The sequence below is a fragment of the Saccopteryx bilineata genome, chromosome 1 (assembly GCF_036850765.1).
Source record: "Saccopteryx bilineata isolate mSacBil1 chromosome 1, mSacBil1_pri_phased_curated, whole genome shotgun sequence".
Classification (NCBI taxonomy): Eukaryota; Metazoa; Chordata; class Mammalia; order Chiroptera; family Emballonuridae; genus Saccopteryx; species Saccopteryx bilineata.
In genome coordinates, this window is record NC_089490.1 from 364,616,050 (window position 1) to 364,636,378 (window position 20,329).

General features: G+C 56.9%; 1 protein-coding gene across 1 annotated transcript in view; it reads left to right on the top strand.

Moving 5' to 3' along the window:
- The window catches only part of KCNC1 (potassium voltage-gated channel subfamily C member 1), a 44,738-nt gene extending 25,123 nt beyond the window's left edge, over nt 1-19,615 (top strand). The window contains exons 2-4 of the mRNA XM_066251061.1: nt 8,546-9,479; nt 16,530-16,718; nt 18,715-19,615. Of these exons, the coding sequence (XP_066107158.1) occupies nt 8,546-9,479; nt 16,530-16,718; nt 18,715-18,779 (1,188 nt within the window). The 3' untranslated portion in view covers nt 18,780-19,615. The remainder of the gene's footprint in view (nt 1-8,545; nt 9,480-16,529; nt 16,719-18,714) is intronic.
- The last annotated feature ends 714 nt before the right edge of the window (nt 19,616-20,329 follow it).

Sequence of the window (20,329 nt, forward strand, 5' to 3'; positions counted from 1 at the left end):
GTTCCACCGCACTCCTCCAGGGAGGGCTTGTCACTCCCCGCTTTCCCTTCCGCCCTCCCCGGGCACAGCCCTCCCCTTGTCCTCCAGGACCAGGGCTGGCCTCGTTGGGCAGTACGGTCCCCTCACTCAGCCAGGCCTGTGCAGGAGCGCACTGGACTCAGGCGCGCTCGTACCACATGGACTGCGCAGGGACGGGAGGTGCCGTCTGAAGGACAGTCGTGCTGTTTTGTGATGGGGGCACGTATGCCCCCCAGCCCCAGGTGCCTCCCAGCTCTGTGGTTCCCACTCCTCCATCTGCGCCCCTCTGATCCTAAGCGCTCCATTCTGGTGGGAAAAGACCCAGGTGGGAGAGCCCACTGAGCGTCAGAGTGGGAGGTTCATGCGGGGACTGAAACAATGTGTTGGAATACTTACTTTGTATGTGTTGTTACATTTGGTCATCACAACTACCCAGGGGGCACGGAATCTTATCCCACCGCCTCCCTATTGAGGAATGAAGGCTCAGAAAGGGGCAGTGACTCGTCCGAGGTCACCAGCCAAGCCAGGCCCCAGACCCAGGTTGATCTGACCTCAAGGTCCTGCCATTCCTGCTCCAGCTGCTGCCGCCTTGGACACGAGGGATTCAATCTGGGATCTGGAAGGCAGGTGGGGCCTGGAGAGCGAAGAGGCCTGGGGGCGGGGGGCATTTTAAGCAAAGATGAAAGCCCCACGCTAGAGCCCAATACTGATGTTTCCGGAGAACGCGCTTCTCATCTCTGCTCCACTTGAGAGCCCAGCGACCTTGAGAGCCCAGCGACCTTGGGAGCCCAGCGACCTTGGGTGGACGCACCCCTCCTTTTTCCCTCTTCTACCGCAAGGGGCGGCTTTTGGATCAAAAACCTCTGAGGGCCTTCTCTCTCGCTCAGTGCTCTGGGTTTCCAGTGGCCAGGTGTTCTCCAGTCCAAGGTGCCACCAATTTAAGGCATGCTGTGAGTTTAACAGCATGTTGGGAAAACAGGAGAAATACTATTTTAAGAATGTGTTCATTTTATGAAATATTTTCATTTCCAAAATATGCATCTTAGAATGAAAGCAATGTAGAAACCACTGCCGCCTCAGAAGTGGCCAGCTATTGGAGCAGCCCTTTCTGGACGCAGCCTAGGTTCAGGGTCATGAGAAGGAATTCATGAATTCAGAGAAGTGGGTTCTCACCTCTTGGGGCGTCTGGGCTGCCCGAGCCTGGGGCACTGCCTTCTCTGCCATGGCTCCCCTACTGCCTGCACTGGTCCGAGGACTGGGAGTGTCCATGCGTGGGACGAGGGGATTCTGATCTGGGCACAGCGCTGCCTGCCTGTGGCTTTCCCCTGGGCTGGCTCAGCGACCTTTTCCCCATTCCCACCCTGTTTGTCCTCTTTCTGTCAGTCAAGCACAGTCCCAGGGAAGGAGGCGCAACCCTAGGCTACCGTGTGAGTGGTCATCTCTCGCATAGAAAGGGGTCAAGGCCCTGGGCTGGGTCTCAACTCAGAGAACACGTGTCCAGAGTACCAAACCAGACCCTGATTCCACTAGGAGATGGTGCATACATGTGCGCACACACAACACACCATACATGTCCTTACACACATCATACATGTCCTTACACCCACATCACACCATGCATGTCCTTACACACGCATCACACCCATTCATGTCCTCATAAACACACACACACACACATTTCTACCACCTGCATGAAATATACACACTGCATACTGTGACCGTTTACCCAAGCCAAGTGCACATGTCTGGGGTCAGGTCACATAAGCAGGTGACGTAGCCTCACCATGTGCACATCTACCCCACATTTACACACTGCCTCCCCCTTCCCACCCGCACTCTCCCCAGCACAGACTTCCCCAGACAAGTGCCCACACGCCAAGTTCCCCGCACACACTCCCACCCTCCCTGTAGCACCATGGGGAGCTCCCGCCCCCCCGCTGCTCCCTGCGCTGGGTGCCAAGGAGGGAGGGTGGGAGAGAAGCAAGGGGGCCAGAACCTGGACATGCGGATGGCGTGCTCAGGACCCAGCCCGGCTTCTGGGAGTTGATGGTAGAGGCATTTACTGATGGACCAGAAAAAGGACTGGACCTCAAAGGGCTCCTTTCCCCCTCCTCCCTTCCTTGCAGCCTATAGCCAGCCTTGCATGCTGTGGGCACACCCAGCCCAAGGAAGTGTGGACGAGTCTAATTCAGTTTCCAAACTCAACTCAACTGACAATTTATTTAGGCCAATTGGCCATCCTGCCTGCTCTGCATCACTGACTCCACATGGATTGACTCAAACACTCTACACCCCCACTGGGCAGATTTAATTAGACAGAAAAACTGACCTGAAGCCTCCGGGGGCCCGGAGCCTGGACACCGGCCAAGGCTCCCCTGATTAGCTCCACTGCCTGAAACCTTGCCAAGTCTCAAACTCCTCAGAAAGGCCCAAGGCCAGCCCTCACTTCACCAGTGTTGACACTGAGGCCCAGAGAGGGGACGTAACTTGCCAAAGTCACACAGCGAGTGTGCGGCCAGACCGGAATGTTGGTCCCTGAACCACATCACAACTATCGCCTTGTTCCTGGAACACCAAACTGCAAGAACACAGATCCCCATGGTGAACCCCTGAATAGTTCAGAAAAGCAGGTACAATTTTCTAAAGATGACTGTGGTATAAATAATTTATAAATGAAAGTCATAGCACATATTGGTCACTTTAATAGATAGTAAATTGCCTTTCTGATTTATGGTTTCATGGGTGGGGTTATAATAAAAATAACTTGGTGATTTATAAAACATTTTCTTAAGTCAACAGATCGTTAGTATGTTTGTCTGACTTTACAGCCAACAGCCTCATCGCCCTGGTTACTATAGAAATGGGATGCCTTGCTCTGTTGCCATGGCTACCACTTTCTAGAACACAATTGGTGGGTCTCTCATGGTTTGTGATTTGGTTCTGGAAAAAAATAAAAGGCCAGAAACTACCAGCTTGGGTTTATGTTGCATTATCAGGAGATCTTGTCTATATTGTCTTGAAATTTCACAGGGTGGTCACTGATGTGACCAGGCTGGATGGCAGTTACTCCGGGGCTGCCAGGCAAGCTCCCTCTGTGCCCAGCCACCAGCTAGCCTCCCCGCAGGGACCAGCCTCACAGCTAGCCCGGATCCTGGCTGTGGGGGCACAGATGCTGCAGGGGTGGGCTGGGGAAAGGAGAGACAAGGTCTGGTGGGTGGCAGGAAGTCAGGAAGCCTGTTGATGATGGGTAGGCCCTAGGGACGGGGAGTCCGGGAGCTGGCACCATCTGAGCGGGGAGGCAGGCTGAGGGCACGGAGGAAAACTGAGGAGGCAGAGGCAAGGTGAGCTGGAGAGACAGACACTGAGTCAGTCGTGCCCCTCGAGGGTGAAGCGGGCAGAGCAGGGGCCAGCTGCGCGACAATGCCTGGGGTCTGTGGTGCTCGCAGTGGGTGCGCCGCGTGGTGACCACTTCTGCATCGTCCGTGTGCTCTGCGCGCACATGCATGAGTGCTGTGTGGGGGTTGCAGGGTGTGCGCCGCGGTGCAGCACCTGGGTGTGGAGGGCCAGTGTGTGGAGTATGTTTCAGTATGCTCCGTGGGCCCCTGTGGTCTCTGAGTACAGTAGTCGGACACTGTGCTGTCGGTGTGGCCATGTGCACAGTGTATGTGCTTAAGTAATGGGTGAGGTGTGTGCTCTGGGTGGTTGTGGTCTCTGAGTGACTGTTCTGTGTCCTCCGGGTGACTGGTGATTGGGAGGCAGACAGCTCACACAGGGTGCAGCCCCTGCCCTTGCCTGCACCCGTACAGGGAGTGACAGCCAGGCAGAGGTCCTCTCCCTGCTGGGCTCAGCTAACCCCAGGTGCTCCCGTCCCCGTACACTGCCCCCTCCCTCTGGCTGAGTTTCCTGAGTATGCTGAGCTCATTGCTCACGTCAAGGAAGTGGGCCAGGTGGAGCTGCATCCAAGGCTGTTGTGGCCATTGATTCCCTGAGCAAGGTGTGGCCACACCCCTGCTCCTGGGCTGCTGCAGCTCCAGGCACTACCGAGTCCTGGGCAAAGAGGCCCAGGAACTATGCAGGCGTGGCTGGGCTCCAGCCAGTGGATCCAGACATCCCAGCTCTCTCCCCCACTGGGGTTGGGCATAGCCTCTGGTAGTCTGGGTTGTGAGTGCCAAGCTCTGAGGTGAATCACTCAGCTATGATCAGGCTCAGCTCCCCAGTACACAAGGCTGTGTTTCCAGCCCCAGGAGCGGGGGCCACTCCAGGGGTGAAAGAGCTTAGGCTCTGAAGCTAGATAGACTTGGGCACAGGTCTGCTTCATCACTAGCTTGGTTTAGTCCTTGAACCTCTCTGCACCTGGGTTTCCTTTTCAGCTCAAGGGGTACAGCCACCTCTCTGACTAGGTGGTACGAGGATTAAAGGGACAGACTAGGTCCTTAGCTCGGGTAGCTTCCTCCTTTCTCCTTCCGGTGCTCGGCTTCCGGGGGCGGGACAGAGGGAGCCGGGGACTCAGCTGGACAGGCACTCTCGCTTGGTTGTGCACTCTTGCTGACCTGCTAGTCTCTAGGCTTAGGAGAATGGGGCGGCCCGAGCAAGCTGGGGGCTCCCACCTCCACAGGCCTCCTAATGGCCACTTGGACCGAATGTTGCTGGGGCTGTCCCGGTGACAGAGGACCAGGCTGCTGACAGCAGAGACCAGAGGAAGGCACCAGGGAGCCTAGGCAGGGCAGGAGGTCTGGCTTCCACCTCTCCGGCTTCCCTGGGGAAGAAGTCCTAGTGCCTGGCTCGAGGCCTGGCCGCTGCTGTCCACCCTGCCCCACCCCGCCCCCACTCTTCTGGCTCTGGGGCCGAGAGGAAAGAATCTAAACAAGATCTCCATCGATGGCTGAGAACCAAGGGTTATTTTCTATCCTAATTTTCATAAGACCTGACCTCATTTTGCCCATTAAGACCTGTCCTGTGAGAGGAACAAGTGGGATGAAGGCTCCAGGGGCCTGTGGGGACACTGCGAGTGAGAACGCTCTGGGACCTCAGTGCCAAGTCTGGGCTGTTCCCACGAGCCTCCCCGAGCGCTAATGAGCCAGAGCTGCAGATAAGCTTGCTGTCTCCCAGGGGGTGAACTTAAAGGCTCCTTGGGGGGGGGGGGGTCCTTCATTTGCTGCCTCGTAAGAGCCTCGGCTGCCAAGAGGAACCTGGAGAAGGGGTCCAGGAGAAGGGCTACTTAGTGGGGTGCAGGAGCATGTTGGGTTTTCCCAGAGAAAGATTGGCAGAAACACTCTGATGGAAGGAACAACAGGTATGAAGAATGAAGATGCAGAGAGGTGGAGGCACAGAGGTGGGGTCAGAAATGGCAGTGTTACATGAAGCGAGACAGCGAGGCCAGGGCACAGAGAGTCTCATGCACCAGGCTGAGAAGTTAGGGTTTCTCTCTGTGGGCTTCATGGTCCGTCCAGGGACCTGCAGGGCTGGGATTCCAGCTGATTGCTCCCTCTGGTTTGAAGGCTGGGCTGGTGGCCATGACTGAAGCTTAAAATCTGTCAGCTTCGATGGTGGTAGCCATGTTGAGAGAGAGTCACATATAAGCAGAGGGGACAGAGGAGGGTAGATGTGGGACACATTAGGAGGGTGACACCATGGTTGATGGGGCAGCAAGGACAGGTGCCTCCTACCTTCTGCCATTGCCCAGGATCTGGAGCCCAGAAGTGCAGTGGGCCCTGCCTCTTGACATCCCTCTGTCCCCAAGGCTAGGGGTGGGGAATGGCTGGGGACATGACCTATCCATGGGGAGTGTCACCAAGGCTAGGGGTGGGGAATGGCTGGGGACATGACCTACCCATGGGGAGTGTGGGTTCTGAATGCCAAACTCCAAGATTGGGCCTTCCAGATAGAGTCTGGGGCCAAATACCCAGTGGACAGGGATGTTTTGGCTTTAAGAGCTTTGGTGACCCCGGTGATGGAAAGTGCTAGATGCGCTCGGGTCAGCAGTGGTAGTCTCTTTCAGTTTGCTTTCCTGGTCTACCTCTGTGGCGACCCGGGTGGGCACTATCTGGACCCTTGTAGAGCTGTTTCTGGAGTTGGAAGACCTGGTTTAAGTTCCTACCCTGCCCCCCACTTGTCCAAAGCTCACCCACTTCACAGAGCTCGGGGGTTCACTTTCTTAGTCCACTACATTGTACTCACCTCTGTGTGTCCTGTTCCCTCAGCTGGGCAGGGAGCTCCCTGAGGGCTGAGGCCTTATTCTCCCCTGCTAAGCATCACCTGGTGCTTGATGAGGAAGGACAGGAAGAAAAGATGGATGGATGGATGGATGGATGGAAGGGAGGGAGGGAGAGAAAAGGATGAAAGGATGCATGAATGAAAGGGAAGGAGAGAGAGGAGAGAGGAAGGAAGGATGACGGGATGGAAGGGAGGGGAGAAGGAAGGAAAGATGGATGATAGATGGATGATGAATGGGTGAAAGAAAGGAGGGCTAGGTGGCTGGAAGGAAGGATGCATAGGGATCCCTACTGATAGTAGTCTAGGATAAAGTTTATAAAATCGCTCAATGCTCTAAAGCCTACAGGACTATCAGTGCACCACAGTGACTGCCTTGGGCAGATCTCTTCCTGTTGCTGGGCCTCAGGCTCCCCCATCTGCAGCGTGTAGTGTCTTGGACCAGATAATCCCTAAAGGCCGTTCTTAGGTTGACATTCTGAAATTGCTGACTTTGTCCCTTCCCCCAGCCCAGAATGTGGCTTAGAAGGTCCACATAGTTCTTGGTTTCTAGATCCCTTCCAAGATGGGTGCCAGGTCCCAAAGGGGGCTGCTCTGGGTGTTCAGTGCTACCCACCACCCCCAACCAAGTCAGCGGGCACCAGTGCAAACTAAAGAAATAGCTAGAAGCAGCATGGCTGCCCTTTGCTGAAGGTACAGGGTGAGACATGGCACTCCTACAGTTATCTGAGGGCAGGTCTGTAGACCAGCGGGGCCACTATTCCAGACTGGAGCCCAGAGCTGCCTCCAGGAAGATGGCCCTGTTCCAGCCACGGTCTGTCTTGGCCAAGTTGAGAGAAGGAGGGTCCAGAGGGAAGGGCAGCAGCAGAAACGTGCAGGCCGGGGTGACGCGCGTGGCCCCTGGAGGAGAGCTGACTGGCCAGGGCCCCATCCGCCTGCAATGCCAAAGGAGGCCGTGGTGTGTCCGAGTTCCGGGGGGACCTGACAAGAGGCTGTAAGAAGAGACCTTGTCTGGAATTCAGTCTGAGCGGGAGGGTCTGAAACTCAGACAGCTGCTTGACTCTCTGTCCTTGGGTTCCCATGTCTGCTGGGGGCGCGGGAAGTCCAAGGTCACAGGGGGTCACCAAACCAAAGCAGAGGGTCTCCTGTACCTTTTACCAGGGGGCTGAGGCCAGAGCAGGTGGTTATTCTGGCCATTCCATTCTCACTGATGGGGTCTGAGAGAAGCAGGTTCCCACATAGGACTGGGAAGCGCCAGCACCCCAACAGCTTCGTCCTCCCTCCTACCCACACCCTTACTGTGGGGCTGGCACGCAGAGGCAGCAGGAGAGCAAGCCCTGTGGTTTATGGTGCCTTTGAGGATGGCTGGTCCAGTTCTTCTCCTGACATCAGAACCGGCAACTCATTATTTCTGGCAAATGACCGTTTAGCTTCTATTTGAATACCTCCAAGGATGGAGAACTCACTTCCAGATTGGGTATAGAGAGAGCAGGTAAAAAAATAGTCATCTAAGGCCCCGAGGCAGATAAACATCTTCTTTAGGTCTAAACAGGATAGAAGCTGAAGGAGCTGCCGTGAGTGAGGTACAGGTCCGTGGAAAGGAGAGCGAATAGACTGGAGCAGGAAGGAAGGAAGGAAGGAAGTTGGGAGATGCGACCCCATTCCACCGGAGCTGCCCCTCTCGTTGGGCGCTTTGCCAACTTCAGTTGACTCGGCAAGCTAGATTACTTTCATTTGTAGTCAGGATGGCTAAATGCTTTAATCAGGACCCCCCCCCAAACCACAGTGGCTTAACACAATAGAAGTGTATTTCCCACCCAAGCAATAGTTCAATGAGAGTATTTAGTGGTCTTTCTTTGCAGGGACCCAGGCTCCTTCCTTCCGGTAGCCCTGCTGACCTCCAGGGCTTCAGCATTTGCCTGGCAGTGCGGAGAAGAAAGAGCATGAAGACTGAGCAGGGAGGTTTTAGGAGCCAGAGCTGACATAACGCACACCCCTTCCGCACACGGTCCACGGGCCTGAACTCAGCCCGTGACCTCACCTAGCCCAAGGGAGGCTGGGGAATGAAGTCTAGCTGCCCGTCCAGGAGGAGCAGACACATGTGTGTGAACACCCAGCAATCCCTGCCACAGCCCCTTAACTCCCGAGCTCCCTGGCCCTGTGCTCTGAGGAGGGGAAGGTGGCCTGTCAGCGTGGCCCGTGTCGGGAGGGTCGCTGTGCAGGTGTCTTCCCCTGGCCTGACTTCAGACTGGACCCAACCCAGAGGCCCCCGAGGTGGGAGGGCCTCCCCTTTGACACTCTGTGTTTCTCCCCACAGTATGTGGCCTTCGCCTCCCTCTTCTTCATCCTGGTCTCCATCACCACCTTCTGCCTGGAGACCCACGAGCGCTTCAACCCCATTGTGAACAAGACGGAGATCGAGAACGTCCGGAACGGCACGCAGGTGCGCTACTACCGCGAGGCGGAGACGGAGGCCTTCCTCACCTACATCGAGGGCGTCTGCGTGGTCTGGTTCACCTTCGAGTTCCTCATGCGGGTCATCTTCTGCCCCAACAAGGTCGAATTCATCAAGAACTCTCTCAACATCATTGACTTCGTGGCCATCCTCCCCTTCTACCTGGAGGTGGGTCTCAGCGGCCTGTCCTCCAAGGCCGCCAAGGACGTGCTGGGCTTCCTGCGCGTCGTCCGCTTCGTGCGGATCCTGCGCATCTTCAAGCTGACCCGCCATTTCGTGGGCCTGCGGGTCCTGGGCCACACTCTCCGCGCCAGCACCAACGAGTTCTTACTGCTGATCATCTTCCTGGCCCTGGGCGTCCTGATCTTCGCCACCATGATCTACTATGCGGAGAGGATAGGGGCCCAGCCCAATGACCCCAGCGCCAGTGAGCACACCCACTTTAAGAACATACCCATTGGCTTCTGGTGGGCTGTGGTCACCATGACGACACTGGGCTACGGAGACATGTACCCGCAGACGTGGTCCGGGATGTTGGTGGGAGCACTGTGTGCGCTGGCCGGCGTGCTGACCATCGCCATGCCTGTGCCCGTCATCGTGAACAATTTCGGGATGTATTACTCCTTAGCTATGGCTAAGCAGAAACTACCAAAGAAAAAAAAGAAGCATATTCCACGGCCACCACAGCTGGGATCTCCCAATTATTGTAAATCTGTCGTAAACTCTCCACACCACAGTACTCAGAGTGACACATGCCCGCTGGCCCAGGAAGAGATTTTAGAAATTAACAGAGCAGGTAGGAAACCTCTTAGAGGCATGTCGATCTGACCTTTCACCTCTGCCCCCTGTAGCGATGATTCCAGATTCAGTCAGACTGCTTCCTTAGTTCTGTGGGCGACCCGGGACACCCCGCACTCAATCTCGAGGTGTCAAGCCCGGGGGCCCAGGGAGATGCTGGGCAGCCACGTTCGCGAGGCGAGAGCCAGCTAGAGGAACCTCACTGGTGGCCCTGGGGCAGGAGGTTGACGTGCTGGTCTCATGAGGTTCTGAAGAGACGACACGGCCCTGGAGGTTGCTGAGGACTCTCTCTTAGCAGGAGCCCGGGAAGCTGCCGCTTGGTGGGCAGGAGTCCAGCGTGAGTCTCGGACTCAGGCCACTGACCCGGTGTCCGGGCAGGGCAGGGGCGGGTGTGATTTGGAAATGGCAGACAGCTTCTGATTCGGTCTTGACGCGGCCCCTTCGGCTGTGCAGGCGGCACAAAGGGTGCATGGGATCTGGCAGGAGGGTCCCTGCAAAGGCAGTGGCAAGGATTCTCACCCCCAACAGAGCCTGTCTCCATAGCTGAGTAGAATTTGTGCTCTGATCCCGGCTGCCTAGCTCCAGGCGTGTCCTCGGAGCTGCCTCTAGCCCTCCATAACAAGCTTACTCCCCATAGCATGCCGAACCAACTCATCTTCTACCACCACTCTAGAGTTTAGCATTTATCTTTAGAACCTGTTGGAGTGACTCTAGCTTTCACGTTGTCTGTTTGGGTTGATGGTTGAGTGGGATTTTCCAATGACCTTCTGATGGAAGTGGCTGGTGAGCGAAGGATTAGAGGGGCCACCACCCCGGGCAGCTTAGACGGAAGCGCTCCAGACCAGCAACCACCTCCCACCGAGGGTTCTCTCCACTTCCGGCGGTAGGGACTGCAGCAGCAATACATGACACCCCAACCAGTGTACAACCACTTTCCCATGAATTCGGTGGGGGAGGGGCGGGGGAGGGGCAGGGGAGGGGGACATGAAACAATACTAGTCACCGTGGGATATATTCTAATATTCCATGGCTAGTGGTTCGTTATGGGACTATCTCAGTTTTATGAGAATCTGCACATAGCGCATAAAGTTGATCACGGGGCTCTGGTCCGAAGATATAAAGCCCATAGTCTACCTCTACCCATGGAATACCATCGACTTATTCTGTGGACACAGGAATTTCAAGAGAATGGATGACCCAGAGAAGAATGCAGCACTGCACTAGGAAGGAGCATGGGGTGAGGGAGGCTGAGTGAGTGATAGCGTTTAGTCTGTGGACATCTCGGGTCCAAGTCTGGCAGGGGGCTGCAGGCTAGCTCAGCCCTAGGTGAGCGAGTTTCCCCAGACTGGGTGGCCTCCCCCAGAGTAGGATAGATTGTGTCTCCCTGCTGATGCGCTCTCTGCCCACCCCCACCCCGCTCCAGATCTGGCTTCATCCCACAGCCATGCTGTCCAGAACAGTACCCACAAGGCCCACTTCTCTGCCTGTGGGGGTTCTCCAGCCCCTTCTCCTGGCCCCATGCCTTCCCCCATCCTGGGATTCCTATAAACACCTGAGGGAACTTGATTAATGTCCTGGGCTGGGCCAGAGGGGGGCAAGGGTCTCAGAAACTGGAATAGGGAGCTTGAGGTGGGGCTGGGCTCCCCTGGCCAAGGCATGGCTGCTGCTGAGGTCAGGCCTCGGTTAGTGGTAAGCTCCTGCCCCACCTCTCTGCTTTGGGTTAGCTAGCTGTTTGACCTCAGGAGCCACCATCACAGCGAGGACAGTTCCTGGGGCTCAGGGGAGGTCTGGGTCGGCCTACCCCCAGCTCTGCTCAAAGCCCCGCAGGAAGAGCTGAGCCTGAGTGGCATCACCATGGTGCTTGGCCCTGCCCTTACATCCTCCCCATCATTGTGTCTTTCAGGTTCAGTGCCCCAAGCATGGGTGCCCCAGGCCCTGTCTAGGATCCCCAGTTCACTCTGGTCAAACACAGATTGCCTGCACCCTAGACAATGCCAGTGTTTTCCATGTGCTAAGGGCGTGCACACACATGGGTGCACACACATGTGTGCACACACGCAGAGTGCAGATGCGTGTGTTCTGACATGCACACCAGCTAGTCCCAGAGACATAAGCCCTCTTCCCATGCTGCAGCAGACCTATAGAGCCCATGTGCTCCTACTGGATCCCTTGGGCCCCACAGCCACGGCAGCCCTGCTTGTGGGAGTCCCCTGACCCTGGACCCAGGTCTCAAGAACCCAGAGCTCTGGCACACAAAGTCTCTGATGGCTGAGAAGGTATTCTGGGCCCTGCTCAGCTCTCCTCTGAAGCCCAGATACCAGGTTCCTTGTCCTGCCTTGCCCCCTCCCATCTCCACAGTCAGCCTCCACTCCCCTCTCAAGAACTCACTGCCCTGCTGGTGCTGCTTTAATGTCCAGACCTGTCCACCTTGGCTCCGAGATCCCCTTTGAGCTTCGTCCCTCACCAGAACACGCCTTCTTCCAAAAACTGGTGTGTGAGGCCCCGGTTAACTGTCACTAAGAGGGGTGTGGTCCTTAGGGCGTATCCCCCCACATCTCTGCCTCCCCAAGTCCCTTCCTATTTGCCTCCTCTTCTGCTTACAGCTTTGTACCTAGATGGGCCTGGGGCTGGGGATGCCCTTGTGAGTTGGGGAAGGCCAGAGGGAGGAAAGAGGAGTGTGGGTGGAGACCTAGCCTTGCAGGAATGGAAGGAGGTGAGATCCAGCCTCTCTCCACCCCCGGGGGCAGTCGGCAGTCTCAGTGGAACCCGGAGCTCTCCAGTTTCTCTTTAGAACCTGGTTGGGCCCAGTACATGACACCCCAGCACGGTAGGCTCTGAAGGCCCCTCACCACCAGAGTGGGACACAGCCAGTCCTCCCTGGGGACCTGCACCACCCTTCTCTCCCCTCTACTCTGGTCTCTCTTGAAGCCTCGGTCCGTGTGTCTGTGAGGAATGATCTGGTCTTTTCCTCTGTACTGTGGCTGGCATGGCCTCAGTGTTCGGGGAGTTTATCATAGGGGTGTTGTAGGACCTCTAGGTTGATGTGAGGAGGGTACCCTGCATCATTGGAGCTGCCTCTCCCAGAAAGGAGTGCCTCCCCACTCTTTCCACTTGGTCTGGACAGCTTGGAGTGCTCCCTTTGTTCTGCCATGTCCATTCATGTGTGTCTTGTCCATTTCTGCTCCTGTGATGTGGGTCAGTCCTCTGTGGTGCCACGTCCAGGGCTATGGGGTCCCACCATGGGTGAGCAGGGGGCTGGCATGGGGCAAGGGGTGGGAAGGATGGTGGCCAGACCCCTTTTCCTGCCCTCAGACATGCAGAGCAGCAGTGAGGCCCCAGAGAAGGCCCTGCCTGGGCCCCCTGGGTCAGCTGGGGTGGGGGAGAGGTTCTTCCCTGAGCAGCCAGTCCAAGGTGCCCCTCCTCCTGGCCCCGCCTTTCCCTGCTTGGCTGCAGAGAGGGCCCGAGGGTGCTAGCCCGGGGGGCGGGGAGAGGGACGACCTGGGGCAGAGGTGACCAGGCGGGGTGTGGGCGGGGGCGGGGCCCCTCCGCAGCAGGGAGAGTGACGACCTGGGGCAGAGGTGACCAGGCAGGGTGTGGGCGGGGCCCCTCCGCACGAGCCAACCAAATTCCTGCTCAGACACAGGGCCAGGGTGGGCAGTGGGTGTGTGTGGGGTCTGTGTGGCCCCCAGGCAGGCCGAGGGGAAGGAAGTATCAGAGCAACGATGCAGCTCTGAGGGCCAAGCCTGCTGTTCTTTTCTGTGTTGTTCATATTCTCTCTTTTTCTCTCTCTCCACTAATCATGTTTCTCTCTCTTTCTCTCCTCGTTTTGTTGCATGACTTGTGCTGGTTCTCGTGACTGTACTCTGCTCGTGTCTCTCACAGACTGTCCCGTTAGCCTGGGACTTTTTCCTTGAGCCCCCGGCTGGGCAGACCCCTGGGAGCTAAACCCAAGGCAATGCCCAGCACCCCCACCCCGCCCCAGCCCCGTGTGCGCCCCCGGCGCCCGCTGCTGGTCTGAACAGTAAGTACATTGGTGGTGCCCGGAGACCAGGGCGGAAAGGCCGGCCGTGCAGGCCGAGGGCCCTGACATCGGGTTCTCCTTGCTCCAAAGTTTTAAAAAAATGACCCTCTCGCCGATGCTCATCTCTCTCAGCCCATTTCAAAGCCTGGAAACCATCTCCGTGAGCCGCTGCCCATGCTGCCATTTCATCATCGCCAGCTCGCAGGTCGAGTGGGGCCGAGAGGCCCTGGGCCGGGGAGGCAGGGCTCCCGCCTCCTGGGGAGCAGTGGGGCCCAGGCTCCTGGGGGCCATCGCCTCCACAGGAGGGTGAGGGCAGAAGGGTAGACAGTCTTGGGTGAGCTAACCCCATGGCCTTTCTCATAGGGGGTTCCCCAGGTTTAGAGAGTGGGCCCCTCCTTTATTTCTCTCTCCTCCGGCCACCCCTCCCTCTGCAGTTGGAGAGGGAGCATGCTCCCAGTTTCTGACAGCACCCCAAACTGCAGATTAACCAGCAGCCCAGGGAGGCTGGCTCCTTCACAGAGCACAACCAAACCTCTCCCAATTAGCCCCTCCTCAGAGCCACGGATAAGAGAAGCAGGAGTCCCAGCTGTGTCCTGGGGGTTACCTCAGGGAAGGAAGGGTGCACAGCTCACATCCACCCAGAGATCCCCAATGGTCCCCGCCCCCCGCTCCCTTCCCCTGCAGTGACAACCAGCCCAACTCTGGACCCTTAGAGGCTGTGGGAGGCGGGTGCTCCAGGGGCATGGCACTAGGGACAGATCCATTAGCCGAGGACTCAGCACTCAGAGCCAGAGGAGGGGTCCCAGGCCCCACCATCCGCCTGTGACCCACCCCTGGGCAAGAACGCTAGGCTGTAGATATCTCCACTGACAGATGATGGCCAACAGAGAGACAGCAGGCCCTGGCTCCCCTCCCAGATGGAGACGCTGCCCAGTAGGACTTATGTATTCCCCTTGAAAATTTATGCAGGGTGCTGTGGGCTCTGACTCCTTCCACACCCTCACCCACATCCTCCTCCCTGACACTTCCCTCCCCTCTCTCTAGCCACCCTCCTTCCTCAGCCCAGAGACCACTGGGAGGGAAGCCAGGGGCCAGCCAGAGTGGGAGGCGGCCTGGGCTTGTCTGTGCGTACAGGTGTGTGCCCACAGACACGCCCCAAGTGCTAGGCAGCTCCCAGACCCTGAGAGGCCCCAGCCCCAGTTTTGTGGTGTCAGAGTTACCTTGGTAACTGGCCTTTCTGGCTCAGAGTAAATTGGGGAGTGAAGCCCCTGGGATTTGTCAAGAAACGCACTGTACGTGAAATGCTTTGCCATCTTGTATGACAGATTTTTTTTTAAGTTCCAAAATTATGATGGGATTTTTTTTGGATTTGCTTTATGAATAAACCTGATTGGTCCATTTCTCTTTTGACTGACTGCCTCTTTGTAGTGACATGATGTGCACACTGGCGGGGATCCCGCCTGCGGGCACGCTGAGCCTGTGCCCGCGGGGAAGGATCACCTCTGTGAACAAGGTCACGGAGGAGGGTCAGATCGGGAGGAGACTGTCTCCAGCCTTTTTCCCCTTTAGTCTCTGGGAGAGCCTCCCCTCCTGCGGCTCCACTGTGTTGGTGTCCTTCCCTGGGCACTCTCACCCTAGCTGAAGTCTCTGAGAAGGCCAAGGTGCCCATGGTGGGGACTGAGTTGGCTCCACCATGACCAGGATGGTTCTGCTGAGAGCAGCGAGTGTGGGGCAGGCTCAGTCCCCAAGAGCGATGGGTAGAGGCAGAGGCCAGACAGCACGCCCTCTGCCAGCTCCAGGGGCCTCTATGGCACTGCTCCTGGACTTGGGAGGGGTGAGCAACCTGCTCTGGCCCCACGTTGCCCCCCCCCACCCCCGCCATGTGCTCCCAGACCTCCTCCCAGGTTCCTTCTCAGGCTTCCACAGAGGCCAAGACTTGTCTTCCCCACCTGACTCCATCAGCCGCTGTTGTCGTTACATCCATTCGCTCTGCTTTTCTGGGGATGCTGCTGAGAGGAGACACGAATGGGAGCCCCTCCCGAGTCATGGCCTGCTGCCTCATGCAAACATCTCTGCTGTGCCTGTGCAAGCTGACAGGCCTGCTTGGCGCAGAGCGGGGTGGGAGTCACTGGCTTGATCTGTGTGCGGGTCAGAGTGGACTGAATGACCAGCATAAGTCTGTGTGGAGGATGGGGTAAACTGCGTGGTCAGATTGGGTCTGCATGGGGGACAGAGGAGGCTATGTGGCCATGTCCAGTCTGTATGGAGACTGGGCCCACGGATCATAGAGGGTCTGCATGGGGGACAGAGGAGGCTATGTGGCCATGTCCAGTCTGTATGGAGACTGGGCCCAAGGATCATAGAGGGTCTGCATGGGGGACAGAGGAGACTGTGTGACTGGGCCAGGTCTGCATGGAGGGGGCAGGGCATACAGAGTGACCAGACTAGCCAGGTATGGGGGGCGGGCAGGCTGTGTGACCAGGTCGGGTGTGTGTGGTGGACAGCGTGAAGTGAGGGAGCAGGTGGAACTGGACCCCCCCATTTGGAATGGGGAGAGGGGCAGATTGGTGGATGGGGTCTGCATGGGGCTAGGGAAGCCTGCGTTGGATAAGATGGGAGGCGGCGGGCTCTGGCCACAGGACAGGAGTCAGAAAAGGCTGTCTCTGGACTGGAGTGTTCCTGCGTGTTTGTCTGTCTTTCCCCTGAGCTCTGTGTCCACATCCACACCATCCTGTCTCATCGGCCCAGCCCTGGGTGCTGGGCCAGCCCGCAGCACCGCGCTTGCTGGGCCCGCCAGCTCATCTTTTTGCAAACTTTGAGCAAACCCAGGAGCCCCTCCTCCGAGCGCTGTGGGCAGCGCACTGGCTGCCTGAACGATCCGGACCCCCAGCCTCGTGTCTCCCTCCATGGCCCCTCTCTTTTCCATCCTCAGGGATGGGCTGCCCTTTGCCAATGCCCCACCTCCGGCCTGTCCCCCCCACTAAACAGTTTTCAGTGTCTCAATAGCTTCTGCTTATATGTTTGAAGATTCCAAACTGAATGGGGAGGTGGCGAAGGCCGCGCTGGCGAACGAAGACTGCCCCCACATAGACCAGGCCCTCACTCCCGATGAGGGCCTGCCCTTTACGCGCTCGGGCACCCGCGAGAGATACGGACCCTGCTTCCTCTTATCAACCGGGGAGTACGCGTGCGCGCCTGGTGGAGGAGTGAGAAAGGGTATGTAGAGGAGGCCGGGGCACTGCATTGGCCTGGCGCCTCACGCTCCTGCAGAGGGGTGGGCGGGGCGGCGGGCGAGGGGCGCTGAGGGGCAGGCAGGCATACCGATGGGGGGCAGGGAGCAGAAGGAACCCCCTGGGTCGGCCCCTTGAGATCTGATTCCCCCTCTCCTAAGTGGAATGTCAGGCGGGCAGAGAGAACCTGAGGTCCAGGCAGCTGTGGGTTGGTAGTAAGAGTTAGTACCTAAGGGCTCAGGGACAGGCTGGCTGACTTAACTGTGACCCTAACCACAGAGCCATCCCCCGATGCGGGATGAGCCTCGACTTCTCCCGGCTGCTCTGGCAGAAGCCAGGTCAGACCCAGCAGGCAAAGTGATTTTTCCATCCAGTTGTTGAGGAAGGCAATGGGGTGGGCCAGGCATGCCAGGGCTCTGTGGGCTTAGCCACTCAAGGCCCATGTTCTGGAAGAGGCATCCTTTGAAGAGAATCCACAGACCCTGGGAAAGGGAAGAGCCGTGAAGAGAGAGGTGCTTTAGGCTGTGGGGATGAGGCCAGTGTCCCTGCAGAAGTAAGCTGTGTGCCACTCAGAATATTGCTAGTGACAGAGAGTTTGCCAAGAGAAGGTTCACGCAGGACTCTGCAGCCCCTTCCATCCCCAGAGCCCGTTAGCCAGGTTCCGGGTGTGGTCAGTGCCCCCTTGTGGTTGGTGAAAGCTGAGCCCTGTGGTAGCCTCTGCTCAAGGACTCCTTCTACCAGACCTTAGTCAGACACCATTGGGGAAGAGGCTTCCACTAGAGCTTGACTGAGCATGGGCTGGGTTGAGGCTTGAGGCAGAAGCCCAGAGCACCCTAGCTCCAGGCTCCGGGTATTGGCCCAGGGCTCAGAAGGTGGAGCCAGCTATCCTCAGCACAGCAGACTGGCTGGGCAGCTCGTGCATGTCACATGCTCACATGGGATGCATGCTGACCGGAGTGAGCAGGTTGGGCTACAGCAATAGTTGGCTTTTTAGAGCAACAGTTGGTGTACCCTGTGGCCATTCACAACTGCTCCAGTATTTGAAGTGGTTCAATAACACACAAGAAAAGGCAGAGTTCCAAATGAAGGGCAGACCTAGAAGAGGAGAAGCAGCTTGCGCTGAGTTGGGAGATGTCCTTTGGGCACTGGTGCTCGGTGTGCCCCCCGATCCAGGCTGGTCCCTGCTTCCTTGCCCTACCTGGAGGTCCCTGGGACCCCAGCACAGCATAGCACTCCCTGCATGGTGCTGCATGGCAGAGGGCTGCCGGCCTCGGTGAGGGCGGGGGTGGGCGTGCAGACCTCCTCCTGGGCACCCTCCGTGGATAGGCCTAATGCAACGGGCTTTCCCCCCCAGAGGCTCTGGAATGCCAGGCACAGGGGCAGCCCAGGGGAGTAAGGGGGAAGCAGGCAGACCGTTCCCTGTGGCTGTGCTCTGTCTGGTAAGGTCTTGGAGGGTGCCTGCCTCTTTCATGTTGGGTGTTGGCCTAGAAGAACAGAAAGGAGAGTCTCTTTACTGTGCTTCCAGAAGCCCAGGGAGCATGGGACAGAGGAAACCCTCTCCCTGTAGCTGCCCCGTGGCAGCCACTGCCCACAGGAGGTGCCCACTCCCCAGCCCCACAGAGGCAGGGGTGCCAGTCTCTGGGAGGCACCAGGGTGGCGTGCCCCCAGCCACCTCCAGCCGGCCTCGCTCCTGCCAAGTCATGACAGCCACCGAGGACTTGCTTTTCTCAGGAGAATGCCAGGCCATGAGCCATGTGCAGAGCAGGAGAGGAGTTAGGGACTGCCCCGGTTCCCCCAGGTGGGAGAGAGAGGCGTGCTGGGCTGGCTCACTGCATGGGAAAGAAGCCAGCTGGGGCAGAACCTGCCTGCCTCTGCATGCGGCTGTTCTGTCTCTCCTCCTCCTTCCTTAAAAACTAAGTACCAAGCGGGATGGGGAAGCCGAGGAGAGACGCTCAAGTGTTAATTGTATTCTTTACATACAGATCTTTGCAAAGAAAGCCCTGTCATTGCTAAGTATATGCCGACAGAGGCTGTGAGAGTGACTTGACCAGGCGGCTTGGCCCAGGACACTGGTGGCTATTAAGCATCTGGGTGGACCTGCAGCCCCTCCTCACCCTCGGACAGAGTAAATTCACGCCATGCAGGTTTGCCGGACGAGTCCGAGGGGCCCAGGCATTGTACTAGGACGGACGTAGCTTTTTCTACGGCCAAATGGTAACCGACCGTAGAGGATTTCTTTTCCTTCTTTTCATTTTTTTAAAATATTTTATTTTATTTGGGGAGGGGGGTGGAGGGGTTCCTTAGCATGACTTGCATGAAGTTAAACAGAAAACCCAGCAAACCAAACCCGCCCACCCCCTGCAACTGTATGATGACCCCAAACAACCACAACAACGAAAAGGAAAAAGCAGAAGTCCTCTACTTTCTTTCAAAGCTCTTTACTTTTACACACGTGGGAGCCAGACTGGAAGGCATTCGGTTTTAAAGCCTGTACATTTCTGGGGGAGGAGCCGGCATGGGGATGGGGCGGGGACAGGAACGGACTGCTTCCCGTTTTTGTACACGAGATCGAGAGGAAAGGTTCCCGAAAGGGCAGTTGGTCAGTCATCGGTCATATTGACCTCACCTTCATAATTCATCCCTCACATGGAAACCAAGAACTTTGCTCCAAACAGAATTGTGGAAACTCCCACTGCCGCCTTCTTCCCTCTCTGTTTGGCATGCTTGTGATCCAGCGGACGTCGCCCCAAGACCCCTGACAGCGGCTAGTCTAGGTTGATTCTATCATCTTTTTTTTTGGTGTGTAGAGCCAGCGTGACCAACTTTCACGACAAATTGTTCATAGCCAATAATTGACTCCGTATGGATTTTCCATGTATTTCTTTAGAGCACCAAAAGATCAGGACCACGGGAGGGGTGGCCCTCCCCCACCTTTACTAAAGGCACAACCTGGCATTGTATGCAATTTAGTACTTCAGAGTAAAAACTGCATGCCCAATGTTATGCAAAGCGATTCTAGCATGAAATAAATTTTGTACCATGGTTTCTGTATAGTCTAAAGCAGATTTGTTTTCCTGAAGCAATCGGAGGTTTGCAGAGACACACGTCTGCATCTCGAATAAATATAGTATTTTTCCAAAAGAAACAGAGGACAGTAGCTTGGCTTTGGTCTGATTCTAAAATTAGTGGCAGGGGGTAGCGGGTGGGGAAGGATGATATATTTGAAAAACACATGCTTGAGTTGAAAAAAAAAAAATGCAACATCTCGAACTTTCCCTGCAGCTCGCAACATTTCCTGGAAAGAGAGCAATGCTGCTTTAGCTCAACACCCTCCCCGCCCTGGGCCCCGGCCCTCAATAATAAAAAACTGACTTTTGAGATGAAACACGGATCTGCTTTTTTATTGCCTCAGTCACTGTTGCAATTTGGTTCTGGGCCTCTGGTCAGGCCCTAAGGAAGAGGCTGTTCTCCAGCCAGCGCCCTCTAGATCCCGTCAGCTGGAGGGAGGCAGCTCTCAGGGAGGACCGGGCATGCAAGGGCCTGCCTAAGACAGGCACACCCTCTAGGGCAGGGGTAGTCGACCTTTTTATACCTACC